Source organism: Aphelocoma coerulescens, chromosome 13 (assembly GCF_041296385.1).
Source record: "Aphelocoma coerulescens isolate FSJ_1873_10779 chromosome 13, UR_Acoe_1.0, whole genome shotgun sequence".
NCBI classification, from domain to species: Eukaryota; Metazoa; Chordata; class Aves; order Passeriformes; family Corvidae; genus Aphelocoma; species Aphelocoma coerulescens.
This window is the reverse complement of record NC_091027.1, coordinates 8,919,173-8,942,048: the sequence shown is the minus strand read 5'-3', so window position 1 is coordinate 8,942,048 and position 22,876 is coordinate 8,919,173. Positions and strand designations below refer to the sequence as shown.

At 40.2% G+C, this 22,876-nt stretch overlaps 1 protein-coding gene across 1 annotated transcript in view; it reads right to left on the bottom strand.

Moving 5' to 3' along the window:
• The window catches only part of TRPC7 (transient receptor potential cation channel subfamily C member 7), a 65,980-nt gene extending 46,379 nt beyond the window's left edge, over window positions 1-19,601 (bottom strand). The window contains exon 1 of the mRNA XM_069028881.1: window positions 18,831-19,601. Within this exon, the coding sequence (XP_068884982.1) occupies window positions 18,831-19,583 (753 nt within the window). The 5' untranslated portion in view covers window positions 19,584-19,601. The remainder of the gene's footprint in view (window positions 1-18,830) is intronic.
• Between the last annotated feature and the right edge of the window lie 3,275 nt (window positions 19,602-22,876).

Below are 22,876 nucleotides of genomic sequence, written 5' to 3'. Positions count from 1 at the left end.
ACACAATTACGGCTACCATTAATATCATAATAAAATGGTGATATTAAAGGCTCAATGCAACAAATAGAATAATAAGCATAAGACAAGCTCTTACTGACTTGAGAGATCTTTTCAAATTAGGTTTGATGAGTTAATTAAATTCAGTACCTTATCTAATTAAGCCAGCAGCCAAAAGAAGAAGTAGTTAAACCTGGATTTGCAGAAATGATAAGGGCAACCTGACTTTGTGCTTCTATATTTTCTAAATTATCAATTCTATCATTTACACATACCAACATATCAGCCTTTCTTGTTAGACAAAGATCTCAAAGCACTGTGCGAACATTCATTAATTAAGTAGAACAGCACTGTCTAGAACATGTCATTAGAGGTGGCTTAACTTCTTTGGTCAGTTTTTACCCTTCAGGACTGAGATGATAAGGACTTTTTGACATCAGGGGGTTTAATGACTTTGTTATAGGTTTGAGGTTGTTTTTACTGTGCATGTGTGTGTGTGTGTCCCAACTTTGCTTTCCATGCATGGAAGAGCTGGGAAGAGCACAGAATAATTGAAGAATCACAGGGAACCAGAAAGCCCCTCAGGACTGGAAGTGGGGCATTCTCACAGGAAAGGGAAGAAGCAGTTTCTGATCCGTGTTTAGGAGAAGGGGCTGAAGACAGCTGGGGAATAGCAGGGATTTTACTGCTGAGACCTTCTGCAAGGTGAAACTTGTATGGTTATCCTCTTAGCTATCAAAAAGGTTTAAATCTGAGTTCCTCTTTTTGTCCTTGAGTGCTGTAATCAGACTGGATGTTCTCACTGTGTTGTTAATGGAGAGGAGCAAGAACTTCAAATCTTCTTAAGAGGAGACATAAGAGTCCAACAAGCAGATCTTTATCTGGATGAATGCCCCATTGCAGAAGCTGGGGCACCAAGACTTCCACAAATGTGCCAAGCTGGAGCACTAAGATTTAAGATGTCCTCATGGCTCAGGCAGAAAACGATGGTCCATTTATATCTAAATCTAGTACCTGAGCATTTTGTGGAGATAGATGGGATCTGTGGAGTAAATGTTTTTTATTACCAGGGTGAGGTAAGGTCTGAAATGTAAATGAAAGACAGATTGTTCTTTATGGCTTCAAAGTGCTCCTCTCAAATCAGTTCTGTGCTTTAATCTTCCCCACACCAAGATGAATTTCAATAAACAGAAAGCTTGCCTCTTCACTGAGAGAATAGATGGCCAAACAAAAATATCAGCCTCAAAATAACTACAGGAACAGTGAAGGACAGCAAATATAGATGGATTTGAAAGTAGATGCAAAGTGGGAATGAAATGCCTTGCTGCCACAGGTAATGGAGATACTTAATTAACTCCGCAGCTTTAAACCAACAAAAGTGAGAACTCTGCTGAGCTTCAATATCATTCTCTATGTACTGTTTGCAAAGTTCACAAGCTTATCTCTTAACCAGCACATTTTAGGAAATTCTCATCACCACTTCCACATCATCTGAGCAACTAGCTTGTATTAGATTAGGGTTTTTCCCCTCTTCTCTTTTCTTTAAGGAAAGAGTTTAGTTAGCAACTAGAAAAGTGCTTCCAAAACATCTGCAAATGGCAGGTTCCCAGCTGGAAAACTCTATCACGACCCAACTTTATTCACATCTCCAAGCTTAATGTTTTTACTGGTTCTGTACGTTTGTAGAGACTAGGGACGATTTCCCCATTCAAAGTTTTTTACTCTGATTTTTAAGTAGGCACAAGCAGCCATACACCCTATCCAAGATACAGGCTGTAGAAAGAACATATAACATAACATAACATAACATAACATAACATAACATAACATATAGCATAGCATAACATAACATAACATAACATAACATAACATAACATAACATAACATTAAGTAAAGTGCCCTCCAGCAATTCTGCAGCCAGGCAGGAGAGCAGATTACATCTCTCAGGAGACTGCTCATCTGTTAAGACATGTCTCAAAGATAACTGAACCTGCTGTGTCTTCTGATGATCCCTTTTATAAAACCATTTGTCATCTTTGTTCTGGCTTCCTTAATGCTCACAGTCTTCACAGAAAATCCTGATCACCCTGATGGCAAGAACACACTCAATGACTCTCCTGTCAGTGTATTTCTCTCAAGCACACATTATTCTTTACTTAAAAACTGAGATTAACAGAGGTCTGAAAGCCAAGCTTCTCCTGATCCTGGCTTGCAAAGCACAGTTCTGGTGATGCAAGCAGAAATTCTGTACCTGCATCTAAAATCCTGAATTGCGAGTTCTGACGCACAGGAAAAATCCCAAGGAAGCCAAGAAGATTTATTTACAAGCAGCATCCAAGCTCTATCAGTGTTTGTGCCAGCACTGGGTATTTCACACATTTGCCTATATTTCACACATTTAGAAGCATCCAAGATCCTGCTTTCCCTGCAGGAAGGAGTGTGGGACAGTGGATGGAAGGCTGCACCCCAGGGCGAAGATCAGTGAGGGGTGGGAGGAAGAGGTGAAGGAGAGCAAGCACACATTTCCAGATACTCCCAGACACTGGTGATCAGTGACAGGACCTGAGGGAATGGCCTGAAGTTGTGTCAGGAGAGGTTCAGGTTGGATATTAGAAAAAGGTTCTTCACCCAGAGGGTGGTTGGGCACTGGAAAAGGCTCCCCAGGGCAGTGGTCAGAGCACCAATCTGACAGAGCTAAACAAGTGTTTGGACAAGGCTCTCTGGAATATGGTGGGATTCTTGGGGCTGTTCTGTGCAGGGCCAGCAGCTGGACTTCGATGATCCTTGGGGCTCCCTTCGAACTCAGAGTATTCTGTGATTCTCTGCGATACTTGTTACACCAAGGTTTAGAAGATCATAGCCCTGAGGACACTCGTGACTCTGCCAGAACACTGAGGGGCAGATGGGGTGTCTTGGGGTGCAAAAGGACAGTTACCACTTCACCACTGCCCTGCCAGCGAGGTTCAACCCCTGAACCAGGCACCTCATGGCCCTCCTGTCTAAGTAAGTTTTGTGGAGAACCATCCTGGCTGCAAGCCTGGACAGGCAGTGGGCAGCAAGTGGGGTCAGACTTGTACCACAACAAGAAACTCAGGGCTGGAGACACAAAATCCAGCTCAGTCCTCCTGGCAGTGCAGCAGAAGCAGACACAGGCAATGACAATAACTCAAACCTTCCCAAGCACCCCAATCAGGTGCCATATTATAGAAGTCTGAGGATTATGAGGTTCATAAACCAGATGGATTTTTACAGTAATGAAAACTGCAAATCACACATGAGAGATGCAGGGGCCTCATCCTTACAGACTGAGAGCTGTCAAGCCTCAGGGAAGAAGATGAGGGATACAAGCAAGTAGGCAACAGAGCCAGTCTGTTTCAAATAACACATGGAACAGAATTTTATTTCCAATAGAGGCAGTGAGCAGAGAAGGGTCAGGATAATGCCTGAGAATGTTACAATATCATTTTTAAAAACTAGAATGTAATAAAAGGATTTCAAATTAGTCATTTCCTGCTTCTTGTAACACTGTTGTGCATGTGGAGTTAAAAATGTCTAATTTTGCTGTTTTGAAAAGGCTGATGGTACTTGTCATTCACTGCAATTTCTCCAAGTACCCTATTATTATCTGTTGATTATGTTCTAAATGAACTCTGTCATGTCTCCACATCTGTTCAAAAACAACCAGATTTTTTCAGAAAGGAGCTGTTTCAGGTCAGAGGGATGGAGTTTGAGTAAAAAGTTAAGTGAAATGAGAAAAACTAAGACCAAGAACCTATCTGGAATTACTGGGTAGCATTAAATTTGCTGTGCAAATGAAAGCTGTAGGCGCATTGCACAGAGCCTCTTTTCATGTTTCCATGAGCTCTTGGCTCTTTGTATTTAATCTACATCACATATGCACATATATCAAGGGGAGAAATATTGCATTGCTTAGATTAGCATTTTGAGAAGAGGCAGCAGAAAAAAACATGGAGAGGTAATTCTGTAAATATGAACAGAAAACTCCCCCAAGTAAAAATTATTGTAGAAAGAAAACAAAGCTGAGAGAAAGGAGGGGGAAAAAAAGCAGAAATATTTCATGCAATATTTGAAATGAAATTGTTAAATAAGCCATCATATCAAATATTCAAAATGCTTATAAATATTTACCAATTAGATATCATATGAAATATGCACAAGTCGATATAGAAAAGCTGTGGGACAGATTTCCTTCTGGGTATTTACAGTGTTGTTGACTGGCCATATATTTGGGAATGAAAAGAAGCACAAGGCCTGTGGGAGGGAAGGCAATGAGAGAAGATGCTAAGGAAGGGCTCTGCACTGATCCTGACCATGTAACCTCGTTATCCTCTGAAATGCACTGAGCACCCCTCCCAAAGAGCTTTGCCAGCTGCTGACACTTTTGAATACAGTTGAGTGCATTCCTATTGTTTCCAGACTAAATGCCTACATGCACAGTCTATGTATGCCAAGGCTGTACAGTTAATTTTCCAGAAAGCACATCCAGTTGGTCTATGTTCTCTTGCTTCTTAAGTGGCAGCAGGGAATTATTGGCACTCTGGGCATACTGTGCCATACCCAGTGGGCATGTCTCTGAGTTTAAAGCCAAGTGCTCGTTTAAAACATTTCACTACTCAGGTGCAGGTTACTAAATGTTTCTAGAGGTAGGAACAGATGCTCTGGTTCATTTTTAAAATAATCCAGACCTTGACTTCTTAATCTCCAGCGAGCATCATATAATCAACAATCTGTTCATATACAAGAGTTTGACATTTCAGAAGTGTGACTCTGTTGCTTTCCAAGCAATTTGGACCCTTCTAAATGGATCCAAGAGAAACACGGCCATGGTTTGTCCTCTGAACAGTGCTGCAGCATGGCAGAGCAGAGGGGCCTCCAGGCAAAGGGGGATTAGATCTGTCATGAGACACAAAGAGATGTGGCCAATGTAAGAGCCCAAGGACAAACCACAGTGCTGTCTGTGTTGACATTATTCATCTCCAAAGAAGCCCAGAAAACAACAGGATGATTTGATAGAGACAAAAAATTTTCTGACTTCCAACAAGCCATGGAAATAACATCCCTTGCATCACTACAGGGATTTCAATGGCAGTTGCACTGGCTGATTTACCATAAGACTATTTTTTTGTGTGTGTCTTTATTCTCCTCAGCATTCTAGCTGCAATTCATCTCTTCACATGCACTGCAGAAACTCATCTCTAAGAGAGCATATCCCTCCACCAAGGGGATAGAGCAGTAAGGAATCAATCAAACCACTGACTTTGAATTTCACCTTATACCTATTGTCTGGTAGATATATCAAATCCTTAAAGAAGCTCGAGAAGGTGGTGGTAATGATTCCAGTTGTGGAGTTGAAAAGCCTTTAAAATTTGTCACCGTGCTTTTGCAGCATCATTTGCAGGTGCAGGTATATGTTTAATCTTCAGCAATAACATTCCAAGAACTTTAAAGTGCAAACTGTCAAAGGCAGCAGAAAGGACAGGTTTGCACCTCCCTGTCTTGTTTCTACTCTTTTGCACTTCAGCTCTTTTCTGCTCTAGTTCTTATGAATCTACCAACTCTACCAATAATTTCTTCTGGGAAATTATTCATGTTTTTGATAAATGTAGCTTCTATGCGACCAAAACTAATGAATAAATTTTGGAAGCTATTTTTCCATCAATAAAAACATTAGAAAAGGAAAAATACTTTGACATCCCCTTGGAACAATTCCTTTAAAAGGTGTTTGGTTGTTTTGTTTTTTTTAAATCTAAAATTAATGGATGGATTATCTGGGGAAACAAAGGCAGGAATTGAACATAATCCTTGAAGAAAATTAAGGATTGAGACTGAGCAGAATTCCTAACTCTTCAACCAAAGTTTTAGATTCCCTAGCATAAGAAATTTCAGAATCAGTCCACTCTCAACCTTTTTTATTACTTCTATTGATTTTCTTTACTATTTGAAACTTAAAATAAGTTTCCTGTACATGTGAACTCCCTCTACACTGAAATTAACGGATGACTTGACTTATCCAGAGTTCTCACCCTGAACAGAATACAATCTTTCTTTTTCATACCTAAGAAGTTGCCGGAAAAACACCTCCATCTCTTCTACTCCTTTCTCCCAAAGTCACCTTCAGCCTGACAGGTGCCATTACTGAGCATCCCTGTGCACGAATATCAGTGCTATTCAGCAGAGAACTAACAGTCCATTCCAAGTCTCTGAAAATATTTATTTAACCTAGAACAGAAATTATACTGGTTGACATTTTTTTTAAAATGAGAGAATTTAAAGTCCCAAGGTTGGCACAGCAGCTTTTCCACATAAGATGGCATTTGATGCTTGATGTACTTTTCTTTCATATCACCACAGCTCGTTTTCAAACACACATCACAAATAAGCCACATGCTTTTGATTCCTCAAGTAAGTGAAAGGTGGTTTTTTTCTTGCAGATTTTCCCGAGCTCGTTTGAATGTTTATGCTGAAACACCTGTTTTCTGAAGATAAACTACCAAGTCCCTGGATGTCACAAAACCAGGACAGGCTATACAGAGGTATTAGTGCAATGTGCATGCCAAATGTAGGGAATACATAGATTCGGCCAAGGAGAGGGTCTGTCTCCTGTGCCCTGTCAACAGCTTCTCTTTAAATGCAATCTATGCATTTCAAAAGAATACTCTGATAATTTTATTGTTGAAAAAGAGTTTAGGATCTGTTCACATTAGCAGTAAAGTGAAGCTCATGCTGATGCAGTGCCATGCTCCAAATCCCTCTCCATGGCATTCAAATACTTGTTCACTCCTTGTGTGGGGATATGACACTGAGAATCACTGGTTACCTGGGAGAAAAGGCCAACCCCCCACCCCACCACAACCTCCTTTCAGGTCATTCTGCAGCTCTGACGTGAGAGACGTAATCAAAGTACAAAGTTAGCTCTGGGCCAAGCTTCTCATTCCTCATGCCATGCATACCTTTTTTCTCTCACATTTTCCCATGTTTATTACATTCCTGATCTCTCTGTGGCAAGCTTCACTGGGGAAGATTTCTATTTTCTATACAATTTGAGAGGAAATAGTTTCCTTGCACTAAAATAATTAGCTGCTCTCTCTCCCTCAATTGTGTGGCTCTTTTCAGCTCAGCTGCTTGAAATCTCTGTTTCCTGAAAATCAGATGGGAAAAAACTAGGAGAAAATGATGGATTTAAATTCAAAGCAACTGTTTGCTCAACACAGCTCCATTTATCCCTTAGGCTGAGGTAAGTGTGGCAGCTTCAACTCGCTTAAGGAACACACTTATATGTTCAAAGGTGCTATGAATCCCTCCTCTCATGGGAATTTTGGCTACAAGCAGCACGTGCATATCAGGAGGAAGACTCCTCCTAAATGCATCCTGCAAGTGAATGTTGGTTTAACTGCGAGCCACGGTGCAAATAATATCAATAATTAAAATAACCATATGTCTTCCAGGTCTCAAACAGCCAGCTACCACAGTTCTCAGTGTCCGAGATGAACAACTCCTTATAAAACTGGTCACAAGTATCAATGTGGGTGAAATTCTGGTTCCCACAGCACATAAGCAGCAACCAAGCACTTTGGAAAAATGTGATCCTAGCTGCAGAGTCCTGGCACAGAGCACTCTTGACCATATGGAAATTGTCCTCTCTGTCAGAAGAGCAGACTTAGAAGTCATGCTGCAGAACCTTCTTGAGCAGAAATATGAATATAAAAAGTGCATAATTATATCTCTTTGTTCTGAAATGAGTTCAGATCCTGGGGTTTGGACAGTGAGAATGAAATTACACTCAGTGGGCAATGAGCTCTTTCCATGCTGCACTGGTAACAATTGCCCTGCAACAAATTATATTCCAGAAAAATTCCATATTTGATCACGTAAATGCCAAAACCCCATAGATTCTATAGTACCTAGCACCATTTTAAAGCAATATAAAATTGTTTGTATACCATTACTGTTTATCCACAATTGTCTGAATAGTCTGCCTGGGCTCAGTGAGGATAAGTTCATCATAATTATCTACAATAACAACAATTAACAACATAATGAGGGATAAACTAAATCACTTCCCATCTGCATCCTATTTAATGTCAGACTTGAGATCCTCAGAATGTGTTACTTCGTTTACATTCATTAATATGATATTGATTCCCTACTGTGCCTTGGATAAATGTACCTGGCTCCATTCTCCCATCTGCTGATCTAACATCATTATTCTATTCGGAGCAATCATCCTAATTATGCTCATTTGTAGTTCCAGTAGATATCCCTTCCCAACGTGAACAATGAGCAGCACTCTTTGGAAACCAGTCATCTTGCTCATAATAAACCTCCCGGCTCCTAACCATCCCCAAACCCCCAGTGCTGATACCAGCTGAATGGTTGGCCATTGGGTGTTACTGATTAAATGCAAAGCTTACCAATGTTGTATTGGACTGATATTACAGTCGTGATCACAGCCTTTTCTGTCTGTTTTCCTCAACAAGAATTGGATTTTGGCTTTCTGAAAAACATCTTTGGTGGTCTAAGGTGGACCCCTCTTGGTTCCACTCACTGCTGATGGGAGGAGGACAATAATTGACAATAAATGACATTGCTGTGTCATTTTATATTAGTCAATGTGCTGAGAAAATTCTCTTAGATGAATGGTGAGTGTGTAAGGGCAAGGTCAAAGTCAGAGGAGCTCTGTAGTCACTGCAGAGGATCCAGTGACTGGCATGGAAAGAGCCAATAAGTCTTTCCTTTCAAACAGCCAGCTCTGGGCAGCAGGAGCCCTCCTTGCTGCACTGCCATCGAGTGCATGCACCAGTTTGATTACCAGGACTCATTTTGTCTTCCACGCTCAGTAGGCAAGAAAGGAAAACACTCTGTCACTGTTAACTAAACACAGGCAACTGGCCAAATCATTCTCCCTACTGATTGGAGCTCTCTGAGCAGCTGGCAGCAGACCTGGCAGGGAAATGCAGGATGCTCTGCTCTGGAGCAGCAGCGAGGGCTCCGGCTGAGCACCTCAGCAAGGGCCTGGCTCTCGGGCCAGGCAGCCAAAGGAAGAGCGGGAGGTGGCACAGAGGAGTTTGTCTCACCTTTACTGCTTAGAGACTGGAGGGACCAAGGTACATTCTATGGGAGAATCAGATCATTGGGAGAGGTTGTGGTAGACATAGGTCCCACCTACTGATACACCAGCCTATCACACCTTGCTGTGATGGATGGCTTGATGTGATGGATGTGATCCAATATTCCTCATTTGTATAAAGAGAGGAATCCATGAGCAGGGGGCAGCCTTGGATCAGACCCACTGGTCACCCCACTGGTCACCCCACTGCTTCACTGCACATGATTCTTTCAAAGGGTGAGGATGAAATCATGGCTTCAACGAATCTGAAGGTGACTCAATGGTCAAATGGGTCATGATTTTGCCAGCTACTGAGCTTTTCTCCCATGTTAAAGCTGTTATAAAGATCAAAATGTGACAATAATAAGATTGTGGTAAGCTGAACTTTTTACACTTAAATTTTGAAAGTATCTCTAAACTATTTGTTGCTTCCCTGCTGGGTTTGTGACAGTCATTGTATCTGTTAGATTCAACCTTCTCAGTATCTGTACTCAAAAAGTTGTTGCAGAGTAGTGCTTGCACACAAAAGACACAATGCAGGCAGGTCATCTTCATTCCTAAACTCAAAATAATCTCTAAATCCAAAGAACTTTCTTAACACCTTGTCTCTGAGGAGCAGAAACAGGCTGAGGAGCAGGTATCAGCCTCACTTCTGCTACAAGAGCTCCCATTAGCCAGTTAAATGCCACTTAAACCTTCACAGCAGTTACCTTACTCTCCCTTGCTCAGCCATGTGTGGTGTAGATGACTCCACAACACATGTGGACAATATATTCATTTAATTTGACCTTATTTCACTTGCTTTATATCATAGTAGCACTAATTAATATAACTGTATTTAACCTTGCCTTCCCACAAATCCCCCTAAACACAACAAATTATCTCAAAATGTCAGGTGTTTATTTTCCTTCTATTTAGTCAAAACACTTTACATTCCTGATTAACATTACAAGCTTTATTGTACTTCACCCTGACTACAAAACATTCAGCAACTGCTTGTATCAAAGGTAAATGACTCTTGTATTCACTAACAGAAGTTTAGGTTTAAGAAGTATGAAAAGGAGATCCCTCAGCTCTAAACTCCTTCTAAACATATTCAATATGCTCCATGTTATGTATACAAGATGGCACATACACAAATATATTTCCTGAAAATAATGGTTCAGTAAAATTACTTGCCACAAGGCCATGGTGCCTCAGAAGGGTTTACAGAAGTCATGTCGCATAACAAAAATTAATTTCCAAATTGCTCATCACATCCAGAATTTTAAGAACTATGTGGAAAATCTGGACTTAATATAATCATTACACCAGGCTACAAAAGGAAAAAGTAGAAGTCACCAGCCATTTATACAGAGAGAAGCGTGCTGACAGTCCCAGTCCAACCCATTTACTGGCAGGTTGAAGCTTCAGATTTAGAAATTTAATATCAGATGTTTCTGGCAGGGGAGAAAAAAAATGTAATGCTGGATTTCCCCCTTTTTTTTGTTACCCTTTCATCCCAGGATTATTTATGTGTAAGAGAGTTCACTCTTGCTCACCACCCTTAGCAGCTGCTGCCTTTCAGGTCCCTTAAAAATGTATGTTAATAGGGGTTTTCCAACTCCACAGAAATGTGCTCTTGTTGGAGGATGGGCTGCTTATTTGTAAAGAAACACTGAAATCCCAGAAAGAAAACTACCTTAAAGCAATTTCAACTGGTTCCAGGTTTTACACTTATTTCTCTACCTGGCTAAAGCATCACAGTGATTGGCTTAAAAGTTTTATGTATGAAAATGCTTCTAAATTGCTCTTCAGTGGTGAGACAACTGCTGTGCTACTTCCTTATGTGACACTTTTCTGTTGCTTTCTACTTTCCACCTAGCTGGTGAACCCACCTGTTGCCTCCTATTAAAGATTTAAGAGGATTCCATGTTATTTTATATTTTTATGATAATGTCTGTTGCTCACCTAAACCAGAATCCTGCTCCAGGGACGTGTTCAGTCAAGCTGGGAGCAGTAAGCTGTAAGTGCTGCAGTTGCAATGTTGCTCATCCTTAACTGAGTAGGACTAAAAATGACTTCCCAGGGAGCTGTAAAGGGTAATAAACATTGCAGTGATGGCATGCACACTGTCATTGCCAAGAATCTCACTTGCAGTAGCATCACAGGAAACAAAAGTACACCAGCTATACTCTGGGAGAGTCAAATATTTCCAGTGTTTCAGCTGTCTTGCCATCCTCAAATGTTGAAAGTTTCCTTCAATTTTTAGGGGGTTTTATTAGGGGAGCAGAACCCTTGAGGCATTAATTCAAATACTGCATTTTCTTGCACTGATGCATTGTCTATGATTTGATGTGTAGAAAGAGTCTTTTTTCCCCTTTCACTCTTTCAAAAGAGAGAATGGACTGGTTCCCCAGGAAAGTGAAGAAAACATTTCCCTGCATAAAGTGTTTTGGCAACATTTAAAGAGGTTTTCTTTTAGCTGGGACCTTTTAACAATGTCACTCATAAAGCAGGTGAAATACCCTCGTGGGCAGTGGACATTATCCAATTTTATGTGAATGCTCAGTGGCTTGTGCTGCCAACAGAGTTACAAAAATAATGGTCTTAATTTTTCCAGGTACAGGTGTGGGTTGTAGATGACTGAGTGTTACCCTTCACTATGGATCACAGCATCCACTACTCTGCTTGACTGTGAACAGACATAGACAGATGCTGACACACCTTCACACACACAGATACAAATCTGGATTGCTCAACACAGCTCCAGACATCACAGCTTTGGCATCAGTTCTACACCCCTCTGAAAAGCTTTGAATTTTCTTCTCATGCAACATTTTAAAACCATTTTCTTGGGCAATGTGCCAGGCACAAAATGATTTAATCACAGAACCTAAAAAGAGCACTTACAATAACAACTCTCAACATATAAAGGATATTTCCTAATTTATAAATATTTAAAGATAGCAACACAAGTCACAAATTTGGTGGGGTTTAAGGGCAGAAAGACTATATATATCCTTTCTCCACAGTCTTTGCTACATATCCATGGAAAAATGTAACTGCAATTAATTAATTTAGCTCTCAAGACAAAGCTGGTGTAGCATCTATTATTAGTGAATTTGTCTCTGAAAAAGAACAGCATAGAGAATGAGTTCCTTCTGCACAGAGCAAGTCCCACTCAGAGAGCCAAACACTAATTTCACTACAAGGCTTAAATATCTTCTCCTTCTCCCAGGCTATTTCCATTATAGTTTGTAATTTCCTCTCTTATTTTAATACCTCATTTGTTCCAACAAGAAGTTAAACTTCTAACAATAGGAAATTTGTTTCGCTGCTTTACTGGGACTTGATTCTTTCCTGTATTATGAGTTGGATAATTGGTTGTACCTTCTTATGCATTTGCTTTGCACAAGTGAAAATTGAAATAAAAAAAATCATAGGTTCTAAATGTGCATGTTCTCATGGCAGTGGGGAAAATTGGCTTATAGGTGAGAGGGGAAAAAAAGATAGTTCTTTTTAAAGGTTAAAAAGCACCAAACCACATCCCTGACTCCATCCCTAAGAGAAAAAATAATATTCTCACTAAAGACTGACCTGGAAAAGTTCATATAAAAAAAAAAATCACTTGGGAGTAGTGACTGTTCATTTACTCATAAGTATTTATATTGGTGATGCTTGATTTTCAAAACAGGCACTAGGTTAGACTGAGAGCTGTGCAGCAGAAAATAAAAACAGAAGAAAAAGGCAATGAATACATTCTGCATACCAGACCAAATTTCTGAAGTTCCCTTCTGCCTTCTCTTCTTAAAACCCAGCAAAGTGAAACATGAGAAAAAAAATGAAAGCTGCTTGAGTAAAAAATACATCTCTTTAAAATATGTAAATCCTGTCTGGAAGAAAAATACAGAAAAGAACAGAATTTCTGAAAAATTAAATGAAAACCTAAACAAATGCCATATAAACACACTAAAGCCTGTAAGAGCAGCTTGCTGAGATGTTAAATATGAGTCATAAAAAGCATTCCCAAACATAACAGAAGCAGGATGTCTACCAGAGAATATGCTGAGGCCAGAAATCAAGAAAAGATTAAAGGATCACTCGAGGAAGAATGGGTCAGAGCAGAAATATTAAGTGAGAGATTTACAAGAATGTTCATGAGGCTAATTAGGGAGGTTCCCATGCCAGTTTCTGGTTTCAGTGGGAGAGGAGTTGCAGGCACCTGCTCCCATCAGTCAGTCCTGAGACCAAACAAATCCAAGAGTCTGTGCAGCCTGGGTAGGAAGCAGAGTTTAAAATTGCAGCCTTGCTAGTTTACAGTCTGATGGTTTTCAAGTATTCTCTTTCCAAGCTCACTGCTATCCTCCATTCTCACAAATCCACTTCCTACTATTTTACTCTCCAGTGTTTTCTGCCATTTTCTGGTTTTTATCACTCATTTCAAAAAACCAAGAGTCTAATAATGATTTTCTTAACGCCATGCAGCATGGAGCCAGAAATACCAAGAAAATTGACAAAGTAATTTCCCTTAAGATGTTTAAGTTAAGCATATCCTGTGAAGTTAAGAATTTGTAGTTAGGCAGAAGAAAAGTTGGAGCTGACTTACTGAGGCAAGAGGAATGCCACATCATCCCTAACAGCCACAGGCCATTGAGTCTCAAGGGCTGTTTTGTTCTCCTTTGGACACCATGAGAATGCAGGGATCTGAGCCTCAGCTGCTTTGCATCACTGCAGCCCCAATGGAACAAGAGGCAGCTCCCAGCAGGCACATCCCTGCGGGCATCCACACGCTTGACTTGCTGCCCCGCCAGCCACCCATCCCACAGCCACTTGCAGTCCCTCAGCCAGCTGAGCCTGGACATGATGCTCACCTGCACATGAGAGCAGGTTCACTGCCAGGACCCGCTTTTGGATCCCAGCAGCTTTTAGAGAAAAGACAACAGTGAGAGGAAAAGCGACAGCAAAGAAGCATAGGAATGAGAAACAAAATGTTACACTGTAGTAAATACCCTGACAATGCTGGTGGGAGCAGTAAACAAAGACCACACACCACATGTCTTCCAGGTGGTGAATTTCATCTTGCTTTTAGTAACATTTTAATCAAGAGGAGCTGAGATCTGATTTACTGCTTATGGTTGGTGAGATCTTTCCTAAGCCTCCTTTGCAAGTCTCTAATTTGATTTGTCTGGATTGCTAAATGGAATGATTTGCCTGATTTACTTCATCACAAGGATGTTTCCTGACATACACAAGCATGTGGTCTAATTTGAGAGCATGCAATGCTGTAAAACAGTCCTGGCTGTGGAGGGGGATCTCACCAGAGAAAGGAGTACACAGCCAGGAGTACACTGCTTTAGGAAAAGTAAACAGAGCTATTATTCTGGGTTTCACTCAGTTTCCTAAATGTGGACAGTAATATTAAGCCTGATGCTGCTATTAAAGACAGTTTCAAGGGCATTTCCTGCAGGCTGGTTGCTAGAAATTCAATCTCCTAAGGCTTTTGATGGACATATAAAAACGATTCTGTTGACTCTGCTTTTAATATTCCAGTCTTCGAAATGAGTCACCTGGCTGTGAACAGCTGGCAACTGTGCAGACATCTGCATATGCTTTCACACCAGGCTGACATGAGGGAGATAGATTTCTCTGGACCAAGGAGGAGAGCAATTCTCATCAGCCTGGCTCAGGAGTGATCACTGGTTCAGATGGACAAATCCTGGCTGTGTTATTCATACTACAGGTGACACAAGGGTTATTTATATGAGCAGAACAAACAGAATCCTCTGGTAGATGGCAGAAGGATTATTTACTTTATGACTGAGGTCCAAGATCTGCAAGCTTTTAAAGAAATTGGAATGTACAGCAATGGGGTTTTTGAGTAAAAAAGGGAGAATGCGAGAGGAGAATTCTTCCTGTGTGGACTAGAGGGATCCTAGCTCTGCTAGGCTGACAATAAATGCTTTTCCCCTCAAAACAGATTCACATATTAATCACTAGCCTAATGTCTGTTTTTCACCCTTTGTGGAAAACTACAAACCACATTAACTTTGTTCTATATTTCTGTCTTAATTGTACTTTTGATTTTTTAATTGATGTGCCCCTCAGTTTCCTACCCAGTTGTTTGTACACTCTGCAGAAGAATGGTCACTTGGAACCCTTCAATCCACACAGGATCCTCTCTTTCTGTGTTTTTCCAAGAGCAATACAGATAAAGGGACCCATCCTGTGGAATAAATGAGGCCCCCGAGCTCTACTGCCTTTGCTCCAGTGGATGTTTTTTTGTTTTTTAAAACACAAAATGAAAACTAGAAACAGAGAGACAGTCATGAACTGGTTCTTAATTCCCAGCACTCAAGTGGGATATACAAAACTGAAAAAGTGCTTCATTAAGGTTATTTTTTCAACTTGGGCTGCCTCCACTACAGGAGAATATCATTGCATAAAGATCTGCAAACAGACACAGGGACTCTGATGTTCACTTCTCTCTTTTCTGAAGTCCATCTCCTAGGGGTGTCCCACCCACCCCATTCCTACATGTATTTTCATAGAAACAATTGGTTCCTTATTTTTCATTTTACTTTGGGGAAAGGGCCTTACTTATTTCTGGATTAATGGACTACATATTTCACAGCAATTTTTTTTTCTCCAATTAATAAGAAAACTTTTTTGGGGAACGTTTTGCAAAGCTGTTTCATCAGATCTGCAGCATATTACTGAATCTTAGCAATTTAGGGTGAGAAAAAATCTATTCAGCTTCTGCCATTGTAAAAAACCAGAAGAATGGATAAACTGGCCAACCACAGGTAACACAAGTTTTCTCCTTTAAAGTGGTTCATGTGGCTGTTTTGTTTCACATTTCTCTGTACAAAGAGGCAACTTGCTTGAAAAAATTCATGTTCTCTAAAAACATAGCACATGTATTGGCTTCTCATTTTGATGTGCTGAAAGGTGCTATTGCATAAGAGATTTGGGGCAGCAAGCAGCAGGCAAGAGGCACTGCATTTATATTTTAATTAGCTCATGGTAGGAGTTTCTTTAGAGGTTACTAAATTACTATTTGTCCACCTACATTATTAAAATTTTGTGTCTTTCCGTTTCAAGGACTCTTTGTACCTCCTGAAAACTGTATTGCTGCAATTGCATATCATTTTTAAATAATGTTCTTAAATAATCCAAAGTGATCATTTTATAAATCTGTTGAGCCAATTTTAATTATAGAACTTTAGGAATCAAACAAGTTAAGATTCTGGGAAAGTATTATTTTAGTCACAAAAAAGGCCCTCTACAACTTGTCTAATTTCATAAATCTTCTTCATTTGTGGGCTTCTTAAATACATTTTCAGCAATTGTGTTCTTTCCTCAAAATAAATTCTTAAATTGTCATGTTCTGTGAAAAAACCCCCACTGTTTTATTAATACCCTATTTCACATCACACTGATTATGTTAATAAGAATAAATATTTTTACATAAATACATACCTCTGGGGTTTTTTTGCTACAGTGAGGATACATTAGAATCCTGAGAAATTTCTAATTTCTGGAAGAATTAATACACTAAAAGAATGTGAAATCTTTGAAGTAAACTAACGGTAGGGGTAGGTACTTCACTAACATGTATGGATGTGTGTTGCACAGAATCTTCCAAAAAGACAATGAACATGGAAAACCTGGAAATGCAGTCATTTGGCAAATGGTTTCTAATGTGTTGGGGTTTTTTCTAGTATTGATTTATTCCCATCCATTTGCCAGTGCAGAGGTATAACCACCATGAAACTCTTCAGCATTTGATTGCTGGTTTGCTCCTGGAGGATTTGTGTACCTGCCAGTGCCAGTATTGATGCTGCTTTCTGGTAGAAACATTTACTCTTCTGTGGCAAGACACTTATCAGGACTGACAAGCATGCAATGCTGAGGCTGCTCATGCTCCACTCAATATAGAGTTTTCTATGAGAAGAAGCTGGAGCATTAATGAGATATTAATGTTGTTAAGTGTGAGCATGAGCCTAATGGTTTCACACTGGAGCAAGCAGTCGGGTTCACTGAGCCCAGTGAGGTTGCTTCACTCAGACTGAATCCAAATAAAACTTCCCCTTCAATTTATTGTGTGCTTGCATTCTGATACAAATGAGGAAAAAGAGTTTGCAAAATCTTACCCTGATTTTATTGCCCAAAGATCTCAGTGGTTTGGGAATTTTTTCCTGTTAGAGGGTTACTAAAGTGTTTTAAAGCCCGAGAATATGTTTTCTTCTTACTTTTCAATTGGAGAGCATAGATTCATAGAACCATTTAGGCTGGAAAAGCCCTCTGAGATCCAGCTGTAAACCCAGCACTGCCAAGGGCACCACTAAGCCATGTCCCCAAGTGACAGACACATCTACACATCTCTTAAATCCCTGCAGGATTGGTGACTCAGCCACTTCTGTGGGGAACCTCTCCCAGGGCTTGACCCCCTTCTCTGTGAAGAGATTTTTCCTAATATCCCATCTAAACCTCCCCTGGGCACAACTTGAGGCTGTTTCTCCTGTTGCTTGTTACCTGGAAGAAAAGACCAACCCCCACCTCGCTCCCCTCGGGGAGCTGTAGAGAGTGAGAAGGTGCCCCCTGAACCTCCTTTTCTCAAGGTTCAGCCCCCTCAGTTGCTCCTCATCAGACTTCTGTTCCAGACCCTTCCCCAGCTCCCTTGCCCTTCTCTGGTCCTGGAGTGAAGGGCCCAAAACCAACCCAGGATTCAAGGCGGCCTCCCCAGTGCCCAGTGCAGGGGGATGGCCTCCTCCCTAGGCCTTCGTAGTATAGAGCCACAAATCTTGAAATAGATGCTTTAACACATGAATAGTTTTCTAAATTGGAAATAATGGATTCCTGGTGAGCATCCTACCCCAGTGTACTCACAACGTGGACTTTATTACCCCAGAGTCACTGATCATGATTGTAGCTGCACAATAGTCATAAGTCAGAGAACAGCCTTATGTTGATGGCTGAGCCACTGAAAATGAGGGGTTTAATGACTAATTTATTTTAGAAAGGGAGAAAATGTCCTTTATGTCATGTAAATGGCTTAGAGAAATACTGCAAATGGCATTGGACATTTACAAACTCATTATGATAATGGAAATCTCAAACAACTTGTAAGAGAGTTCCACAAGCCACACTGCTGTGTTTGGCATGATGATAAACTTCATAACAATTTATTGATTGTTTCTCTTTTACTTTTTTCATGAAATTCATCATGTATAGTTGCAGCAGCAAAACATTAAGAGGCAATGCAGTTTAAATTATTTTACAGAGGACCAAAATGTCTTGATTTATACCTTTTATCATTGTAGCAGAACTAGATGTACTGGATTCTTAAAACAGCCTCTAGAACTCTGCCTCTAAAATAGATTGCTCAATTAAAAAGACTTACCTTTTTTACAAAAAATGAGTCTCCATTTTTGGAATAATCTAATTTTTATTCCTGCTGCCAACTAGAGATTCTCAGCAATTCCAGTGTGCAACACAGAAACTTAAGCTTCTGCTGTAATATGCAATGTTCAGTTCCAAGCATTTATTAACTGGAGAATGACAGTGATCTGACTCTGTGCATAGCTAACACATCTGGCAGTCTCTGCCAGTCTCTCTTACTCCCCCACCCCTCAAATAGCAACCCAAAATTTGATCAAACATGTAAACCACACAATAGCCTGAACACTCTCAGCCCGAGGAAAAAGGCACAGTGGTGAGTTACCTTAAATTCAGTTTCAATGTTGGCTAGTCTGGCCAATTCATTGCTAAGCTCTAGAGCAGTAAGGACAGGGTCTTCACTGGACAGAGACAAATAAGCAGCACTGGCTAATCCTTTGTAGGCATTCATTCTTGAGCGAGAGTGACTAAAGGAGTCTTTCTTCTGCTTTTCCATACATTCATTGCACTTGCAAAAATAGTCATGTGGCCTTTCAATCCGTGCGCCTTTTAGAAGTAAGATGTGAACAATTTCATACTCCTGGCAGTGGGCAGCAAGTATGATGGGGGTAATGTCATGGGAGAACCGAGTTCCATCTTCATCGTAAGCATAAAAATCATCATCCCTCAGTTCCTGCTCGAGAGGGCTGAGTGTGAGACGCTGTCCTTGTGCAAAGGCTGGGTGGTTCAGTATTGCTTCTACAATGCGCACGTATCCTTTGCTGATGGCTAACAAAAGTGCGTCCCCAACTCGAGCGAGATTCTCCTTCTTGAGGAGCAGCTCTGTCACTTCCAGATGCTCATTCCCTACCGCTAACTGGAGGGCATTTTGTCCCATGTAATCGACACAATTGAAGTTCAAGGTTTTGGATTCCTCCAGCATTTTTCGCACAACAGGAATGTTGCCATATTCTGCAGAATCGAGGAAATGTTCCTCCTCTGCAGTGAGGCTGGTGCCTTTCTCGTTGAACATGTAGGCAGGGCCACGGATGGCCTGGCGCCGGCCCTTCTCCCGAAGGGTCGCGTGCCTCCGATGCATGTCTTTAGAATTGCTGTGTCTCAACCTGCAGAAAACCAGAAAGGAATGTTGGTTATACTCTGGCAGAGTCATGATTTCACAGAACCTGAAATAAGGTTGGAAATGTGTCATTGTGACCAGATCTGGCCTGAGCCGGTTACTTATAATCATTTAGGACACATGTGGAATGAAGATTAGCTTCTGAACAAAAGACAAGCTCTCCTGTGATTTGTTCACCCTTCCCGATTGCAACAAGGATACTCAGCATATTCTTGACTTGATAAATAGAAAAAGAAATGCTTGAACACATAGTTTTCCATTTGTATTGTTTAGAATTTCAATGCCTCATATTTAGGATTCATATACACAGGACAATATTTCTCTGGATTACTCTTCTTGAATTTTGTCCTTGAGGGCACAAGCCCTAAAGAAAGTTAGCAGGACTCTCTCTTGTCAGTAGACCTTGGATCAGGCCAATAAACTATGTTCCATGAAGTTAAAAACCATGTTTCTAATTTTAAACATGTGGTAACAGGGATAATTATATTGCATATTCTGCTAAGATTCAGCTGGTACAAGCAAGCCACTTATTCATTCTCTGCTTTTTTTCATGGTACATAATACCATGTTTCTGTTTCCTGATCTAGAGCAGTTTAATAATGATCTATCTAATTTCTTAGTGAAATACAGTTGGCAGCTACACCAAATACAAGTCCCCAGATTCAGGGGAGAGTCTAGAAAAACACAGGAATAACTCTTGATGTAGTGTCACGTCAGTCCCCAGTAAGCACCTTTTAGAGAGCTACTGCAGAAAGACAAGATACAGATCTCTCATCACAAACTGAGGGCAGGAGAAAAAGGGTCATTAATTTCCCCACTGATTACGTGGCTGAAATGCCCTTCATTTGGAGCTGGTGAGATGAAGACAAACTATTCTTATTCCACCTTCTCTGGAAGTCCCAAAGAAAGCTATGCTACGTGCAATTGGGCTCATGGGTGAGAAAACACACTGTTGTATGAAATTAACTGAGATCCTAAATGTATTTGTGCCTTTAAAACGTTCACACTTTGCATTCAGTGCTGTCTCAATGTTGCTCTTCTTTAAAATTTTATTGCAGCAGAATTTCAGCAAATTCATAGTGTCTTTTAGAGTCTAAGCATGCAGAGTTAATTGCCATCCAAAGCCCATAGAATGTGCAGCCTGAGTAAAAATGTAAAAACACCTCTTTCACAGACAGCATTTGCACTCAGGCCAGTAGCAAGTCCTAAATCACTTGGGTAAAATCTTCAGGAGCATCTGAGCTGCAGTGGACAGATGTAACAAATAAGCAGTGTTAATGCTCAGTGGGTGGCAAAGGTTCATCCTTCCACACTCCATCTTTTCTCCAAGTTGGTTATGACCTTCAGTCAATGAAAAGTTCATGTGTTGCTCTGAAAAAATACTACAGAATTTGGAAAGTGCTGCAGTGAGTGATGAGAGGGAACTGTGCCAGGAGACAAAGTGGAGAAGATGCATTGCCTTCAAGAACAGGTAGCAAAGGAGTAAAGGAAGCAGCAAGAAGCTGGTAAAACACAGGGTTATCAGAAACCCAAAATACCTAAAGATCCGAGACACAGAAATTCTCAAGGTAGCTGTTCTTATGGAACTAACATATACACAGGTATCTATCATTTTAATTCATTGCTTTTGTACTGATCTGGAACAGAAAGCTAGTACTGAAGAGTTTCAAACAAATTTTACAGCAATTTTTTAGAAGTTACATTAAAATGTAAACAAATCCTAAGAAATCAAATTTGTGACCACACAAGGTTGAAAAGGAGGTTCGTAATTGAGAATCTCTCCTCCTAAGCTTTGATGCATCAGTGTAACAACTTAATAAAAGCTAGTAGGAACTGAACATATCATCTCAGGCTCCACAGAGAGATAAAGTGCTGTATGAATCTTAAAACTATTTCCTTCCAACATGGTTTGGAGTTGAAGAAGCACACAGAAATGAGGGATACAAGAATAATGAAGGAGATATGGTTAAGTGAATTAATTCCCTAGACTGCATGAAGTTCACTATAAGAGAAAACAATAACATCTAAATAAATAAAGTATGCAATTAACATATCTGACAGGGATACAGAGTTTCCTAAAGCAGAAAAATGCCTGGGGTAAATCTGGGGGCCCTTTGAAGTCAAAATTTTATGTTTCATTGGTTTCAGTGGAGTCCAAATTCTGGAAACATATATGCATACACACATATATTTTCCTCAGCAATTAGCTTTCATCTCAGCAGCAGTTCCAGTGAGGCCAGGAGGAGCAACATGTGGTTAAAATGACGTTTTTAACCATATGCACAAGTGCTTCTTTAAACTGGAGCTCCTGTCCTTAGCTATTCAGGACAGCATTTAAGTTTTAAACATGTAGTGAAACCTTGCTGAGTTCAAGCAAGGACTACACATGCAAATAAACACTTCTCAGCTGTGACTTTGTTAAATGGGGAGTTACAGAACCAGAAAGCACTTTGCACATTTACAGCCTTGGGAGCTCCTGAATGTTGAATTAAATCTTTTAAAATGTTAAGCAATTTGAAAGGATGAGCTGGTGATGACTTAAGCCATCATTGCTGGGATCACGTGGAAACCAGTCCAGCTCTGGTAGGTGCTCAGTGATCACCCTTGAGTGCAGGAGCATTGCACATGCATGAATATTTTAGGACAATTAATTTTATTAGCTGCTTCAAGCTGGAGGAGTTCCACTGGGATTTTCTGATATCCAAACCCATGTACAGTAATATATTTGGCAACCTTATATTTGTTGCTATACTTAAGTGTCAATACTGGAAGAAACTCAGAAATATCTATAATTTTCAACAGCAAGGAATCTATTAGATATTTTCCCTGATGTAGAAGTACAGTTCTTGATACTTTATTCTTTTTTTTTTGTTGTTAGCAAAACTTTTTTCTTTAGGTACATTATTACCTCTGAAGGACAACCCAGATAGATGGGACAGATAACCTTATAATCACACCCAAAGTAAACATAAACCAACATAAAATAATACTGTTGGCCTAGTTCTAAGATTTTTGCCTGCAAAAGAGGTTAGAGTTTGGCCTAGAGCTAATTCACACCTGTTTGTTGTATATGTAATAACATGCCAAAAACAAAGGACCTTCATTTCACTTTCTTCAATTCAGAGGGAACACTGGTTTCGTACACGGTTTCTAACAACAGAAATTGCATCAGAAAAAGAGGAAACAGGAAAGCACGCCTGCTCTTCAAAGAGATAATGATTATCCAATATTTATCCTGCAATAAGTGTTCTGCA